Consider the following 15,024-nt stretch of genomic DNA (forward strand, 5'->3'; position numbering starts at 1 on the left):
CAATTGACCTGTTCACCTGTGGAATGTTCCAAACAGGTGTTTTTTGAGCATTCCTCAACTTTCCCAGTCTTTTGTTGCCCCTGTTCCAACTTCTTTGGAATGTATTGTAGGCATCAAATTCAAAATGAGTGAATATTTGCAAAAAACATTAAAGTTTATCCGTTTGAACATTAAATATATCTGCCGCTGTACTGAATCAGTGCCCCCACTATATCACCCCTAACACATATCACTTTAAACATCACCAGTATTAAGATGTACACCTTCTACCTCGTACTCATGCTGCTGTGTTTCATGCTGCTGTTATTTGCACCTTTTATTTGCACCTTCTATTTATTGTTAATGTTACTTTTGGGAGTTAACTGGGACTCATGTACCACATGTGATGCGAATAACAATAAAGCCTTATCTATCTATCTAAAGCCTTATCTATCTTGTCTTTGTAGTGTATTCAATTGAATATAGGTTGAAAAGGATTTGCAAATCATCATATTCTGTTTTTTTTTTTAATGTTTTACACAACGTCCCAACTTCATTGGAATTGGGGTTGTAATTATGGAGTGAATTAGCAAATAATTACACTTACATTTGATTTACATTCTCTGTGAGCAGGTTCAAGTCTGCGGGTCTACATTTGTTTGCTTGTTTCAATGCAAAGAAATAACAGAAGTATCAAAAATGCATGTAAAGCATGGTTTGCCTTTCTGTAAAAAAGCTATTACTGGTGATGACTGCAACATGTAAGGGTTAAAAATAATTCATTTCGGCCGATTACATGATATATTTCAAATGTCATTGCTTATGATACTGTTTTGAATGTGTATATGTCAGCATGTGTTACCTGTACACAGCACTTCTTCCTCAGCATAACCATTTATCCTTCTGACTCTCAGTCCCCTGAAAGCTTGTCTGTGTGAGTGTAAGCACATCCTCAGCAGCTGCTGAACTCAGGAGCCGCAACCTGCTCCTAACTGCGGTCTAAAATCTGCCAGTACTGGAGTCAATGCACAGCTGCATAAAACTCGCAAAGAAACATTTTATTTTTATTTGCCACTTTACTTTTGACAGCAGGGGCCTGAATCTTGATAAAGGTGCACGACTGAGTTATTTCACTTCATGTTTACACCATGTCTGCGCCAGTTCCAGGTGAATATTAAAGCAGGAATACATTTGCATCAAAGATGAGCTCTGAGATTCAAAACAATCCTACTGGCTCTTGTTTTAGTCCTACTGCAATCGGTTCCTCCCGAGCCGAGCGTTCTTGAGCATGTCTGAAGAGTACAGCCACAGTGGGTAAGCATCACGCTTGTACCACCTGATGACTGAAAATGAAGAGTATCACGACCGCACGCATAATTGACGACAAGCTAGACAGAGCCATATTATCTTGGCTAGGTTTGCAGCACATTTACCTGGCAAGGATTTAAGACTTTCGACTTTAAGGAGTTCTTAATTACGCGCTGTAATGTGTTATAATTAGGTGGAGTGCATATTTCCGCACTGCTTCACTCGTCGTTCCTCGCTTCTCTTCTGGGCTTTAATATTTCTTTGGTGGTTGGACAAATTCAGTGTAGTGCTCTGCATTTTTTAAAAACAGACGGCACCAAAAAAAAGTTTTTTTTTAAATCAAAGACAGAAAAACGAGTGATTGATTCTTTTTGTAACATTTTTAACCCGAAGAACGTCCTAATAATGTAGAGGGAGAATAGAATACTCGTTAATATTCTTTTATTGTGAACTGTGAACAGCTAGATTTCATGCTATGAACTGCGTGGCACCAGGAGTTGTTTCTATATTTCTTTTGAGCAGAAGTCGTGATACCAAGTAGTTTAAAGTGATGAGCGGAGAGAGTAAATTTAAGCTGGAACAAGCAAAGTCATCCTTGCATTCATCTCCTGTTTAGGGTTGCTACCATCCAGGATTTCCCTGGCCAGGAAAGAAAGATATCCATTCCTGGACACAAAATGACCAGCAATCCATGCAATTTTATATGTACACAAAAATGGTTTGATTAGTTCTGATTACCCTCAGCAAGCACCCTGAGTAATCAGGACAATTGTCTGGGAAAGGTGTGCCGCTGGTGACATGTATAGGCAACAATCATCACTGCAATGCAGTAACTGAAAAGATTAGGTTCTGTAGCTAAGCAGACATTTTCATTAGAATTTCATTTCATTTTAGAATTTAGAAAAAAAAATCAAGCCACAGATCGAGGGCACAGGAGGTAGCCACCCTATTCTTGTTTGGGAACACTTCAGATTCCCAGTCATGTACAATAATGGTGGGCACAGAGTGAGAGATCAAATGATGACAGTGTGCCGACGTTGTTCAATGCGAGTATTAAGTACCCATGATAATACCCAACTCATTTGTGAAGGCATCACCCATGTCTTGTTACCAGAGCGAGGAGAAAATATGATGCAGAAGATACTTCTCCACATGAGATTAAAGCAGCTGCCAAATGCTGATTCCAAATGGCAAAGCAAACAATTTGCTGTATAGGGGTATTTATAGCTTCCAATTTGCCCCTCTACTCTCAAGTCTAGAGTCTTGGATACTGCAGCTTACTTGGAATGATTGAGCCATGTTAGAAAACCCCTCTTACACTCATTTCAGTTAGATAATAAGAGCAACATTCTATATACAAACACAAAATCTGACTGTAAATGAGCCAATTTTGAGACAGGATTGTAGTTGTTGTTGTCCGATATTCTACAAAAATCTTTACTTTTACTATAAAAGGTAGTTGTGGGCTGGAGGTTACTGGCCCTGTGACCGGAAGGTCACCGGTTCAACCCCCAGTGCCGACAGTCCATGACTCAGGTGTCTTTGAGCAAGACACCTAACCCCCAATTGCTCCCCAGGCACCATGCGTAGGGCTGCCCACCGCTCCGGGTAAGTGTGCTCACTGCCCCCTAGTGTGTGTATGTGGTGTTTCACTTCATGGATGGGTTAAATGCAGAGGTGGAATTTCCCCGTTTGTGGGATTAAAAAGTATCACTTACTTACAAGCCATAATAACACACAATTAATGAAGTAAAGTGTAATATAGATCGATCTTGCACTTTGGTCCTTATAATTTCATGTACATTGAACGTCTTCTAAAAAATGCCGTCTTCTAAAAAACGACTACTTTCAACAAACACTTGTTTTTTTTTATAACAGCAATGCAAATTACACAAACAAAAAATGAGCAGTAAATAAAAACCCTTATGTAATGTAATGATTCGATACCAATTAAGTGTTTTTCCTTAGAACTGTGTATCCAAGCCGGGAGCCTTTACTTTCAAGAGTGAACTTGGTCAGTTAGGTGCAGGCTGAACTCCAGCCAGATTTGAGTGGCATTGATTGTTTTTGAGTTTTTGTAGTGGCTGTATGGTTTTTTTTTTTTCTCTTAGCGGAACAGAATAAGCACAAGCTTGGCCTCCAGCATGATCATCATTTATCCAGCTTCATCTTTTGATCTTTGTTTTTTTGTCTTCACTAGTCCAGTTATATCGATTTCAAGTAGATTGAATAGGTTAACACTGATGTTTTTACATTTCGAGCTGCTATAAAAATGCCCAGATTAAAGCTTTAATGTGAGATGCAACCATCTTACGTAATGCTCTTCTGCATGTCTGATTTGCTGCCTTGCCGTTCTCCTCTGTCTGTCAGCGAGACTGACACTGAGCCGCATGAGCCAGAGCTGGCTCCATAGCATCCAAGATCCAGTTTTGTAATAGACACAGATTTCAGTCAAAACAAGATGCATAATTTATGCATAAAGTCAGAGCAGTGCACCTTTCATGAATGTGTTTCTCTCTCCAAGCTTAACTAAGAGGGGCTCAGGCATGGAGCGAGGCCACCATTTACATAGCTTGTTTACCATTTCTCCCCCTGTGGTTCATGATCAAGAAAAATCACCAATGCCCGGTAGGCCGGCTGATCTAGAATGAAGACAAAATTACTCTTTTTGAAATGGTTTAGAACCCACTTCAGTGTATACTCTTGGAGACTCCACAGATTTTTCAAAATGTAAACAGTCATTCTGAGTGATTTGGTGTGAAACGGTTCATTATAAAGATACTTGCTAACTCTCTCTTTTTACAGTGGTGGGGATTCGAACCAGGGGTCATGAATATAGCCAGTTTTTACTGCACATAACGATCAGGGAATCTATGCGTATCTTGAGTTTTCATATGTACTGTTGATATATAAGAAAGTGGTAAATCTGAAAAAAGGACGTTTCCTTAGGGTGCTGTTTTGCCGTAGAATGCCCTGCATGTGCCTTTCCACCGTAAATGGATTTAAAAAACATTTTTTCAGCCAAAAGCTTAACTCAGAACTATCATAAAACAATGTCTCAGACATCAGGCAGCTCATTCAAAAGCATTTCAACTTTCTCTGAGGGTTTTAGAGGCATTAAACACTTTGGATGTCTGGTTTCTGTCACCACCACTGCAACCAGTTCTGACTGTAGAAGTTTCTCTAGAACGAAGCATTTCACACCAAATCATTCTCAGTGACTTGATACGTTTTGATTCTACAGCAATTCATTAAAATCGCTGACATTTTAACCCTTTAGAGGTTTAAAGGTTTTTCATAGCTCATTGAAAGAAGCAGAGAAACTCTGCAAGTGCACAGATTCGAACGGTTCATCTCAGTGACTATTAGCAGAAGAGGAGACACTTTGTAATGATTTGAACTGAATAAAGTTATTGATGTGTGGAGAGACATCTTGATATTGAAGCAAATGGGAAAAAGTTAAAAGTGCAGACTTGGATTGGCCACACAATGTAATTTCAAAGTGAATTTAATTATGTAACTCTTTGTGCAATTGTATAATTTGATAATTATGTTTGCATAATATAGAAAAGTTGACTAATCACTTCTGAAAGTGAATGTACATGGCAAAGACGTTATTGTGGCTGTCGAGGGAATCATCAGCTTCGTCAAATGAAATTGTCACACAACACCTTTTTGTTTTTTTTTGTTTTTTTTTGTTTTCTAACTGAGGCAAGTATTTTCTAACAGGCGTTCATTGTTCTGTTGACTTCATTCACTGATCTCACAGCTGAGCAACTGGGCGAGTTCTTGGCATTCATGAAGGTGAAATCTGCTGTTTGGTAATCAGAGCTGCCCACTGATACTGTACAAATATCCTGTGGCTGTCAGTGCAGCATGTTCCTCTTTTTACCCATTGAGAATAAATAAAAAGACGGAAACACTTGCCATTATGTCATATCTGTAGAGGGTTCTCGCGCACTTAGACAGACTCACTTCAGTACCTTTTGAAACTTATCCTGGAAGACAGAGTCGGCTTTTAAAACAATAGAGTGCTTTGCTGGTGGACTGACATAAAGGGAGATTAAAGCGCTCAGACTTGAGACAGGAAAATGTCAGCCGGCTGAAAGTTCTTCTGTCTCAGAGAAGATGGGACATAAGGCAAATACTCTTACTTCGTGTGTCTATGCAGACTATTTCCTTCTATTTTTTAGGCTGTGAGGTAAAGTCTTGTACTTTTAAAGTTGTCTTTCAGCGCAACACTAAACAGAGAGAGAGATAGACAGAGGGGAGTTCTGTTCTGCTACATTACAATACAGATTTTGCACCTTAATCCGGTAAAAAAATCAGCAGATATTGCTTTTGTTTTGCTGTTCAATTCATATGTAATTATTCAATTACATATTTTATTAATAATGTTTTTTTTCTTTTTGCAAAACAAGACTGTGTGCACAACAACTGTCCTTAAATTCACATTAAAATAAATTATCTCTTACTTTTGACTGAAAGTTCAGAGTTTGCAATTTGTTCAACAGAACTTCTCCTCTCGTTTCATTCAGCTACCAAAAAATAGTGGAAATTCATTCATTTTTCCCTGGCCATTTTTCATTAGAATTAGACAGGCTGTTGTTGTTACTGTGCCTTTAAAACATATGTATGTAAATGACTTCTGTTCTTATTGGCTGCCCTGTATTGTGCCTCAGTTAAAAGGTAGGCTGAAACACTTTTTGTTATGTGATCGTAAGTGAGCCTAGCTAAACTGCTGTAAGCTGCTGAATAAGTGGATATACACCATGTGTCCAAAAGTACGTGGACACCCCTCCTAATTATTGAGTTCAGGTGTTTCAGCCACTCCCAGTACTGACAAGTATATATCATTAAGCACATTGGGCAGAATGGATCACACAGAAGAGCTCAGTGACTTTAAACGTGACCGTGTCATATGACGCAACCTTTGCCAAAAGTCAGTTCATGAAAATTCTGGCCTGCTAGATCTGCCTTAGTCAACAGTAAGTGCTGTTATTGTGACGTGGAAGCATCTAAGAGCAACAACATCTCAGTCATGAAGTGGTAGACCACACAGACTCACAGAGTGGGGCCGCCAAGTGCTGATGCACATAGTTCGTAAAAATCACTCACTACAGAGTTGGTGGAGGAGGGATAATGGTCTGGGGCTGCTCTTCAGGATTTGGCCTCAGCCCCTTAGTTCCAGTGAAGGACAATGGTAATGCTAGACAAGACATTTTAGACAATTATATGGTTTCAACTTTGTGGCAACAGTTTGGGAAAGTCCTTTACCTGTTCTATAGTACAAAGCAAGCTCCAGAAAGAGAAAGATGATCATTTGACTAGTTTGGTGTAGATCAACTCCGGTGGTCTGAACAAGGCCTTGTCCTCTACTGAATACCTTTGGTATGAATTAGAACGTTGAATGCAAGCCAGGAATTGTTGTCCAACATAAGTGCATGACCACGCAAATGCCGCAAAAATTGACCAAATGGGCACAAACGCCCATAAAAAGCCTTCTCAAGAAGAGGGGAGAGCCTTAAAGGGAGGTCTACTTCACATTAATGTGCGTGGTTTTGGAACGGGATGTTCAACAAACTCATATAGGTGTAATGGTCAGGTGCCCACATACTTTTGGCCAAATACTGTATGCAAATGTGTTGGTTTTGAATTTAAAAACGGACCATTTTTGCGGCTCCATATATGTCTCCCTATATAGACTGTATGCATTGCAGAGTAGATGGCAACTTTTACACTGAATTGTGGACCCACATATCAGGCCTTGTAGTTTAAGGGGTTAAATAACCCAAACATGATTGTAACTTGGAAGAATTAAAATAGAAAGAGTGCTTTCTGACCTTGATTCAAAGTAGTGCATGATAGAAATGAAGTGATTGGGTCACATTTTGTTAACATTGCATCAGTTATCAGTTAGAGTTCATCAGAAATGAAGAGGTTGCAGGGGTGTACATCACAGATCAAGCATCTTTGAATGCCCCTGCTGTCAGCGCTCTCCAGACTTTGAGTACAAGCCACAGCCAAAGGTAATCAACATGAGAAGGTAATGTAGGCTGCCGTAATTATGAGCTTTCTGAAGAATAGTTACTGATGACCTTCAGCAATCAGAGCTACTCTGGAAGCTGGAAACAGATATATCCTCCTTATTCCTCCTCCCTGGGGAGAATTTAATCTGAGAGGAGGCAGCGGCGGTTTATTGCTGTTGAACAGCTCTCCACTCCAACATTTCTCTTTGTGCATATTACTCTGCATGAAATTATCGCTATGTCTTCTTCAGCGCTGTATCACAATGTTTCATCTTGTATTTTTATGGAAGGTTATTGCCTGTTTGTTTGTAGACATCTCTGGTTTCAGTGTGAGTAATGAAACGTAACAGCAAACTCACTTTGTAAACTATGATGACGGAAAATGACTCGAGCTCAAAATGATGATGCGTTTCATCAGCATAGGTGGCGAAATTCAGTTGATCAAGGTGCGCTCTCTGCCCAGAGAACATAATCATCTCAATGACATGACAAGTGATTGGGGTGAATATATTTTTTTAATTTCTGCAAAGCCAGACACGAGTGATCTGACCAAATTTTCTTATTTCCAGGAAGAAGAGCTGAGGAAAAGTGGGGAGGCGAAATACGCCCATTTGAGCAATGATCTCCATGTTTTAATTGAAGTCTTTGCACCACCTGGAGAGGCCTATTCCCGCATGAGCCATGCCTTGGAGGAGATTAAGAAATTCCTGGTTCCTGTAAGTTCATTTAGACTTTGTTCACTCTAACTCCTGCAGGGTAATTGGGAGCTGCACATGAGCTTGAGTTTGCTCCAGTTCCCTGATTAAGTCTCCAACTATCTCAGCCACTACTTACTACATTGTAATTGGAAAAAAAATGGTTTTGAAAGTTACTTTTGTGGTTAAGTACAGCAACAGGGAAGGAGCAGTGCAGTCATTTGGAGGGACTGACTTGGCAAAACCTTCAGACAGAGTACGCTTGTGGAATTTTCTACAGACCTCAGTTCCAAAGACGGTGGCAGCATGTGTGAATATTTTAAACTCTGTTGTGTTTTAGATGTTGACCTTTATGCTTGTAACAGTCTGGATGGTCCATTTCTCCTTTAGCCTAGAAAACATGATGTCCATCATTTCCACTGACAATCTGAAAGGTTGAGCTCAGAGAAGTCGGCATTGATATTTACTCATGTATGCTATTTTTCATTAATGCAGGTGACAAGTGTTTATTATTCACATTCCACTGAGTTATCTTGTACTCTCTTTCCATCCATTACAGGAGTTAGGCACATATTCTAACAGAGTAAAAAAGAACTTTCTCTCAGCATTTTTCCTTCTACGGCTCCAACACAAGGCATAACGTATTCAAACGTTAATAAGCAATGTGGAAGGGCAAAAGCCCTGTGATGCACAGTCTTTCCTTAGGCCTGAAGCATTTACCAATAATTAATGTGCCTACTGTATATCTGTGCATGGTCTAGACTGTAAATATGGGTGCTGCTGTGTGAGATGGTGGCCTCGGGGTGAGAGATGTTCAGAGAAAGACCCTAGTGCTGCTTTACGTGTCCTGCCCTGGGCTTTACAGCATAGCCTCAGCCTCTGAACACAGCTTTGCCTCCTCAGCAGTACCGCAGCCCAGGCTTCTTCACTTAAGGCTTTGTGTTGTACTCCATTTTTACCCCTGCTGTAGACTGGACATACATTTCAAACAGATGGCAAGTGTCCAAAGTGCAAAGCCTTGACACACTGAAGGCTCGTAATGTCTTATCACACCTTTTTCTCAAGCTGTTTCTTTTGTTACAAAGCTCTGAATTTACATTTCACTGCATATGTTTTGTTAAGGTCACGACCACAGAAGCTTGTGAGTGATATTTAAAGGAGTTTACATGTTAATGTGGCTTTGGGCCAGGTTGGAAAACTGGGCTTACTGTCAAATTAAATAAACAAGTGCGAACTACTGGTAAGGCTCAAGAATATGAAGACCAGGTTTCTGTTTGCGAAAAAAGTGCCTATAAAGTTCTGGCTCAGTTGATATTAATGTAGGGGAGTATATGAAGTGTTCATTTGTAAAAACAAGTTTTCTCCATTTAAATGAATTTTCATAGATCATCATTTTTTATTGTGCATTCCAGGTAATATCAATGAAACTGCAGCTGAGTTGCTTTGAATAAGTAAAAATAACAAAGTACAAGTAGCTTACAATGGCGTGTCAGTGTTAAACAAAGTCATGTGATGGATGTTGTATTGTGTACTGTACAACAGAGCGATGCATTTGCAGTAGTGGCTTCAGTCACCAAATTACAGATGTTATATATAATATAATATTATGGAGCAATTTGATACGAAATGCATCAGAGCAGCTACACTGAAAAAGTAGTAAAATAACATAAATACATGAATATACATAAATACTGCCAAGAGTAGATCAGCTGAACGACTAACGTGGAGAAAGGAGGCGGACGCACGTGCTGAGTCAATCGAGATTTATTAAGGGCAAATCGAGGGTCATACTCGTAACAGCCCAGGTTTAAGTAGCCAATACAGAGAGAATGCGGGTCAGACATGATAAACAAAAACACTGAACCTCAACCAAGAATCAAACAACAAACAAGATCTAAACAGAACATCAAACAGTACAAACAGAACATCCAACACAAAGACCAACGAAAACAAAGGGCAAAGACGGGGCTTATAAAACACAGGGATAACGAGGGACAGGCAGAAAACAGGTGGTGACAATCAGGGGTGGATTCATTAAACAAGGGGGCTGGACCAAAACAAACGCACGCATGGAAGTTCAAAACAAAAAGCACATGGAGTGGGAGGAGCCAATTGTGACAGTGACGAAACTGCGATATATTTTGTGCAAATGATGTACACATCCGAATCAAGTAAATATTCAGAACCATCACTGTATAATTTTACAACACAATGTATTTCTTCATAGGGGTTCTCTAGCAATTGTTTCTGCAACACAGCAACAATCTTCTTATTATACGTAATATGACTGTGTGCTGCATGTATTCATTTCTTGTGCTGCTACTGCAGCACGTACACTAAATGTATTCATTTCTTTCGTGAAGTATGGGATATGATAATTCTTGTAATGGCATATCTTGGCTTCAGAATATTGAGTTTACGGCAGTATGCAAGTGGCTCTTCTTAGAGATTGTTGCCTGGTTGGAGGGAGACAGTCTAAAGCTGGGATGAGTGCCATGAGTTGGCAAATTTCAGGCAGATGTGTCTGTCTCTTTGCAAGAGTGGCTGTTCCAAGAATGTCAAGGGCTCCTGAGTAGCTTGTGTAGGAAGCCAGAATGATGCGACAGTCAATGTTTTTGCTGAAAAGCTATGCGCTCGATTATACAGACTTCTGGTTTGTCGGTTTTTCTTCGCATAATTTGAATACACCTGCTGCTGTCTAAATTGTGTGAAAATTCAATGAAGAATGGACCGATGGACGTGGAATCAAATTGCTTGGAATAAAATCTCTTTACATTTAAAGTTAGGAATGTCTTTCTCCTTCTTTTTGGACAGGATTTGGTCCGACTGACAGATATGTAACTTAATTTTGGGATTAACCGAAAGAAGCCTTGAGAGATCTCTATTGGGATTTCAGTAGCGCAGCTCGTTAATGATCTGCTGTCAGGCAATTGAAGGACCAGAGGACTAGTGGAAGGAATGTAAACTGATATTGGTAATAATGTACCATATAAGAGTGTTTTGGACCTCCAAAGCACATTTTAGTTGATAAATGTATTCAGATGCTTGTAGATTTTGCTCTGCACAGAATTTACATGGTCAGGTTTGGACAGTGGGACATCACAACTTGGCTAGACTCATCATAAGCACAGTCACACGTTTTTTTTTTTTTTTTCCTCAAAAAAAAACAAAACTAAGTCTTTCTAATTTTTATTTCATTGCAGCACTTTCAGTAAAGATTCTGTCTGTTAGCATCAGCGCATCGCGATTTGAGAGGGATTTTAAAGCCTTAAAATGACGATATGAGAAACGATAGATTATATACAGATCCAATCTCTGACTGGATATGATGCAAATACGGACGCTAATGAATAAATGGATATCTATCACTATATCCATTTTTTTTTTTGTCTTGTTTTTCAGATTTTGACATAATTTGAAAATACCTGTTGCCCTTTACATTGTATGTGAATTTCATGATGAATGGACCAAAATTAACAGCCCAGGCTGACTTGGAAAACAGCCCGTTTCCATTGACTTGCATTAAAAGTGAAGTATTTTTTTTTCTTCTCCTGTAAAGTTACTATTTTGGAGATTCAAGGTTTTGTTCCGACAGCTGCGATATACATGTGCATGTATATAGATAGTAACACAAGAACAAACACATATTTTTGTGTCATATTCATTTTTATACATGGCTGGTGTGACAGTAGCTGCACTGCCTTACTGCCTTGCACACTGAAAACACAACACTGAGTGTGAGAATAGTCGTAATACTGATTTAAAGTGTTTTCACATCCTTGCAGTTCAGGATCGAACAGTTTTTGAGCTTTGAATGTGTGTTTCTAATTGTCAGTTTAGATTAAGAGTTAAGGTACTTGTCTCCTGCGTGGGAGAGCAGGGGTCAGTCCCAGTGCAGAGAAGCACTAGTGCTGCTAATTTTACATTTACGGCATTTGGCTGACGCTCTTATCCAGAGCGACTTACAATTGGATAATTTTACACAGGTAGGCCAAGGCAGTGTTAGGAGTCTTGCCCAAGGACTCTTATTGGTGTAGTGTAGGGAGTTTTGCCCAGGTGGGGATTGAACCCCAGTCTACAGTGTAAAAGGCAGAGGTGTTAACCACTACACTATCCAACCACCTAACCTGCTAATGTAGTGACGTCTCACTGGCGTTGCATGTATAACGTAATTCAATCTGTTCAATGCAACTGTCTGACTGCCAGATGATCAGGAGAAATGAGATCATGAGTTTAAGTCCTGGTGATACCTTAATCCTCTGCATTCAGGAGTCTAAAGGTGTTTACCAGACGTTCTCACTGTACGGTGCCATGCAGTGTTGCATTGCCTCAAGTAGCATCACATAGCAGATACATTAGTGCTGCCATACTGCATAGACTGTGTCACAATAAAGACCAAGACATTCTACGCTCTTAATTACATGAATTGAACTACATTAAACCTACATTGATCATGTTTGGCATCAGTTTACTACCTCCTCACAGACTCGATGTACAGGTCTGTGCACAACTAAACAATAAAAAAATTTGGAAACACTGTAATATCATCTAAAAATACAGCTTCATGTAAGATGTGCAAAACTTAGCTTACCTTTGATGGCAGCGCAGCAGTCATACATGAGGATCTTGAGAAATGCATTAGCAGCAGTAAGAGACAAAGCTGCCTGTGTAAACTACAGTAAAACTGTAGTCAGACGTTTAAAGCAGCGTGTTTCTGTCTGAGTTTTATTTTGTTTGGCAAAATAAACACATTTGCCTGAAGGGATGAGCTGTATATTTGTCTAATCTGCCCAGATAAATTACGCCTATTCAATGCTAGTGCACTCTCTGCTATAAAACACTGTAGACCATGTTTTGGATGCTGGTAGGCTGGTCAGAGGCAATGGAACTTAGTATGCTGGCCACCAGCAAAACCAGCATATGTTGTGTTTTGGATGCTGATATGCTGGTCAGCCAATACCAGCTAAACCGAAACCAGACCAGCATAAACCAGCTTAGACTAGTTTAGGCCATGAAATTCAAGGGCATGAAATTCAAGCTGGTCTATGCCAGTTTTTTTTTTTAGCAGGGCTACTACACACAGACCTGCTCATCCACAGGGATAAGGATATTTTTTGAAAGGTACTTTCTTTTTCCACGTTTTTGGCCTCCCACCTGCATGAAAACAGTGTTTTATGTCCTGGCTGGAGTTTTTGTATTTTTCTGTGGACAGAGGTTTCTGACTACACCGATGTCCATGGCTATTGCTGTTTCAGGAGTTGTAAACATGCTTTATACCTCTGCATATCTGACTTGGCTGATGACTAGACTGCTTCTTTGTGTTCTGACTCATTTATCTTTGCTTTATCATTAGAGGAGAAATGACTTGAATAGAAATGCAATATTCTTGTAGAATCTACATAGTAGGTCTTAGCTGGTCATCTAAGTTTTGCTGTTTCTTTCAAGCCGTGTAAAGCATCATTTTTGAGGGAAATGCGAAAGGCATTTTATGGCATTGCTGATCTTGATAATAGTGTGATTTAGAATGTAGGGTTGATATTTGATATTGCGTTGTATTTTTAATTTGTTGAAAGAGCCATTGTGTATGATGTGAAATGTTTCGTTATTGACGAACTCACTGAAAAAAGAAGAAAGCTGAGTTCATTTGATTCAGATGTGTACATCAGGCCCACGTGTAATAAACATGTTACATGAACACCTTTTTTCTTTCAGTTTACAAATATTTGGGGTTTTTAAGTTGATGTATTTTATTTCAGTGTACTAATTGCACTTTTTAGTTTCCAAATGAATGGATTTATCGAAGCCATAGTAATGTCAAATGCTGAGTGGCACACTGTGACATTGAGAAATTGGATGGTGCTTGGCGTCTGCACTGGTGTTTGCACCTTCATTAAAAACAATGTTTTCAGTGATGTATGGTGTGCGGCTCCGTTAAGAGGAGGAGGCCCTTGCCCCTCAGGCTGGGGGTGCTATGTAATGGGGAGATCAAACTGGCAATAGCTAAATTGGAAGAAAAGGGAAATTGGGGCATCATGAAGTACTGAAAATGTAAGTTAGGTGCAAGTTGCTTCAAGCTGACCTCACTTTTCTTTTTTTACAGTGTAGCATGATCTTGTCATGATGCAGCTCAATGAACAGTGAAGTCAGTCTGCAAAATACATGAATAGATTTTTGCATCTTATAAAAATAAAAAGAGAGAGACACACACACACACACACACACACACACACACACACACAGAGACACACACACACACAGAACTAAAGAAGAAAAGCTGCTAAAGTTCTAAATCCCAAGCAGCATGGTCCTTATTGATTGTTGACTGGATCTCCATGAAAAGGCCACTCTCATCTAACTGCCATTTCTAATATTTGCCTGTGCCCAGCTGTTACAGCAAACAGGAAGGGGAATAAGTGGTTTGTGGAAATGAGGCTCCATTTATCTGCTTGTGGCACTGACAAGATAATAAAATAAGCGCTATCCACGCTGTAATCGGCCTTGTGATTCAGGGCCCTGTCATGTTCAATCAAATGAGAGAGGGGGACTTTATAAATGCAGGAAGTACCAGGATTCTTTCACAACAATGTGCTGATAGCTGATGTCAAGCAAAGTTAATAAGCCACCTCTTTGTTTCTCTCCTTCTTATGTGTCCCCTTTACTATCTAAATGAAAGATATATGCGCACCTTTGCCTTTGCGTCTGAATTGTGTGCCGCATGCAGCAGCATACATCGCAGGATCCTACACCGCATGCAAAGCCGGAGCAGTCAGGACTCTATATATAAGCTATTATGGGAGTTCTCCCCGGGGTTTGATCATTTGCAACTTATATAGAACTGGATAATATTATGAATTAAATGTGATAGAGTGGGGAAAATAGTAAAGTGCGCAGCGTCACGCCGTTCATAAAATCGCCATTCATCATCTGCTAGAAACCGGCAAGCAGTAACACCAACAAAGCATGGACAAATATAACTTCTGATATACCACATTTAGTCGAACACCCGGCGTGAC

The 15,024-nt window shown here is 39.7% G+C and overlaps 1 protein-coding gene across 10 annotated transcripts in view; it reads left to right on the forward strand.

Moving 5' to 3' along the window:
• Positions 1-15,024, forward strand: part of khdrbs2 (KH domain containing, RNA binding, signal transduction associated 2) — a 101,904-nt gene that overhangs the window by 40,297 nt on the left and 46,583 nt on the right. For all 10 annotated transcript variants that reach the window (XM_017724574.2, XM_037538809.1, XM_017724573.2 and 7 more), the window contains exon 4: positions 7,886-8,032. In XM_017724574.2, coding sequence (XP_017580063.2) covers positions 7,886-8,032 — 147 coding nt within the window. The remainder of the gene's footprint in view (positions 1-7,885; positions 8,033-15,024) is intronic.

This window comes from Pygocentrus nattereri, chromosome 5 (assembly GCF_015220715.1).
Source record: "Pygocentrus nattereri isolate fPygNat1 chromosome 5, fPygNat1.pri, whole genome shotgun sequence".
Classification (NCBI taxonomy): domain Eukaryota; kingdom Metazoa; phylum Chordata; class Actinopteri; order Characiformes; family Serrasalmidae; genus Pygocentrus; species Pygocentrus nattereri.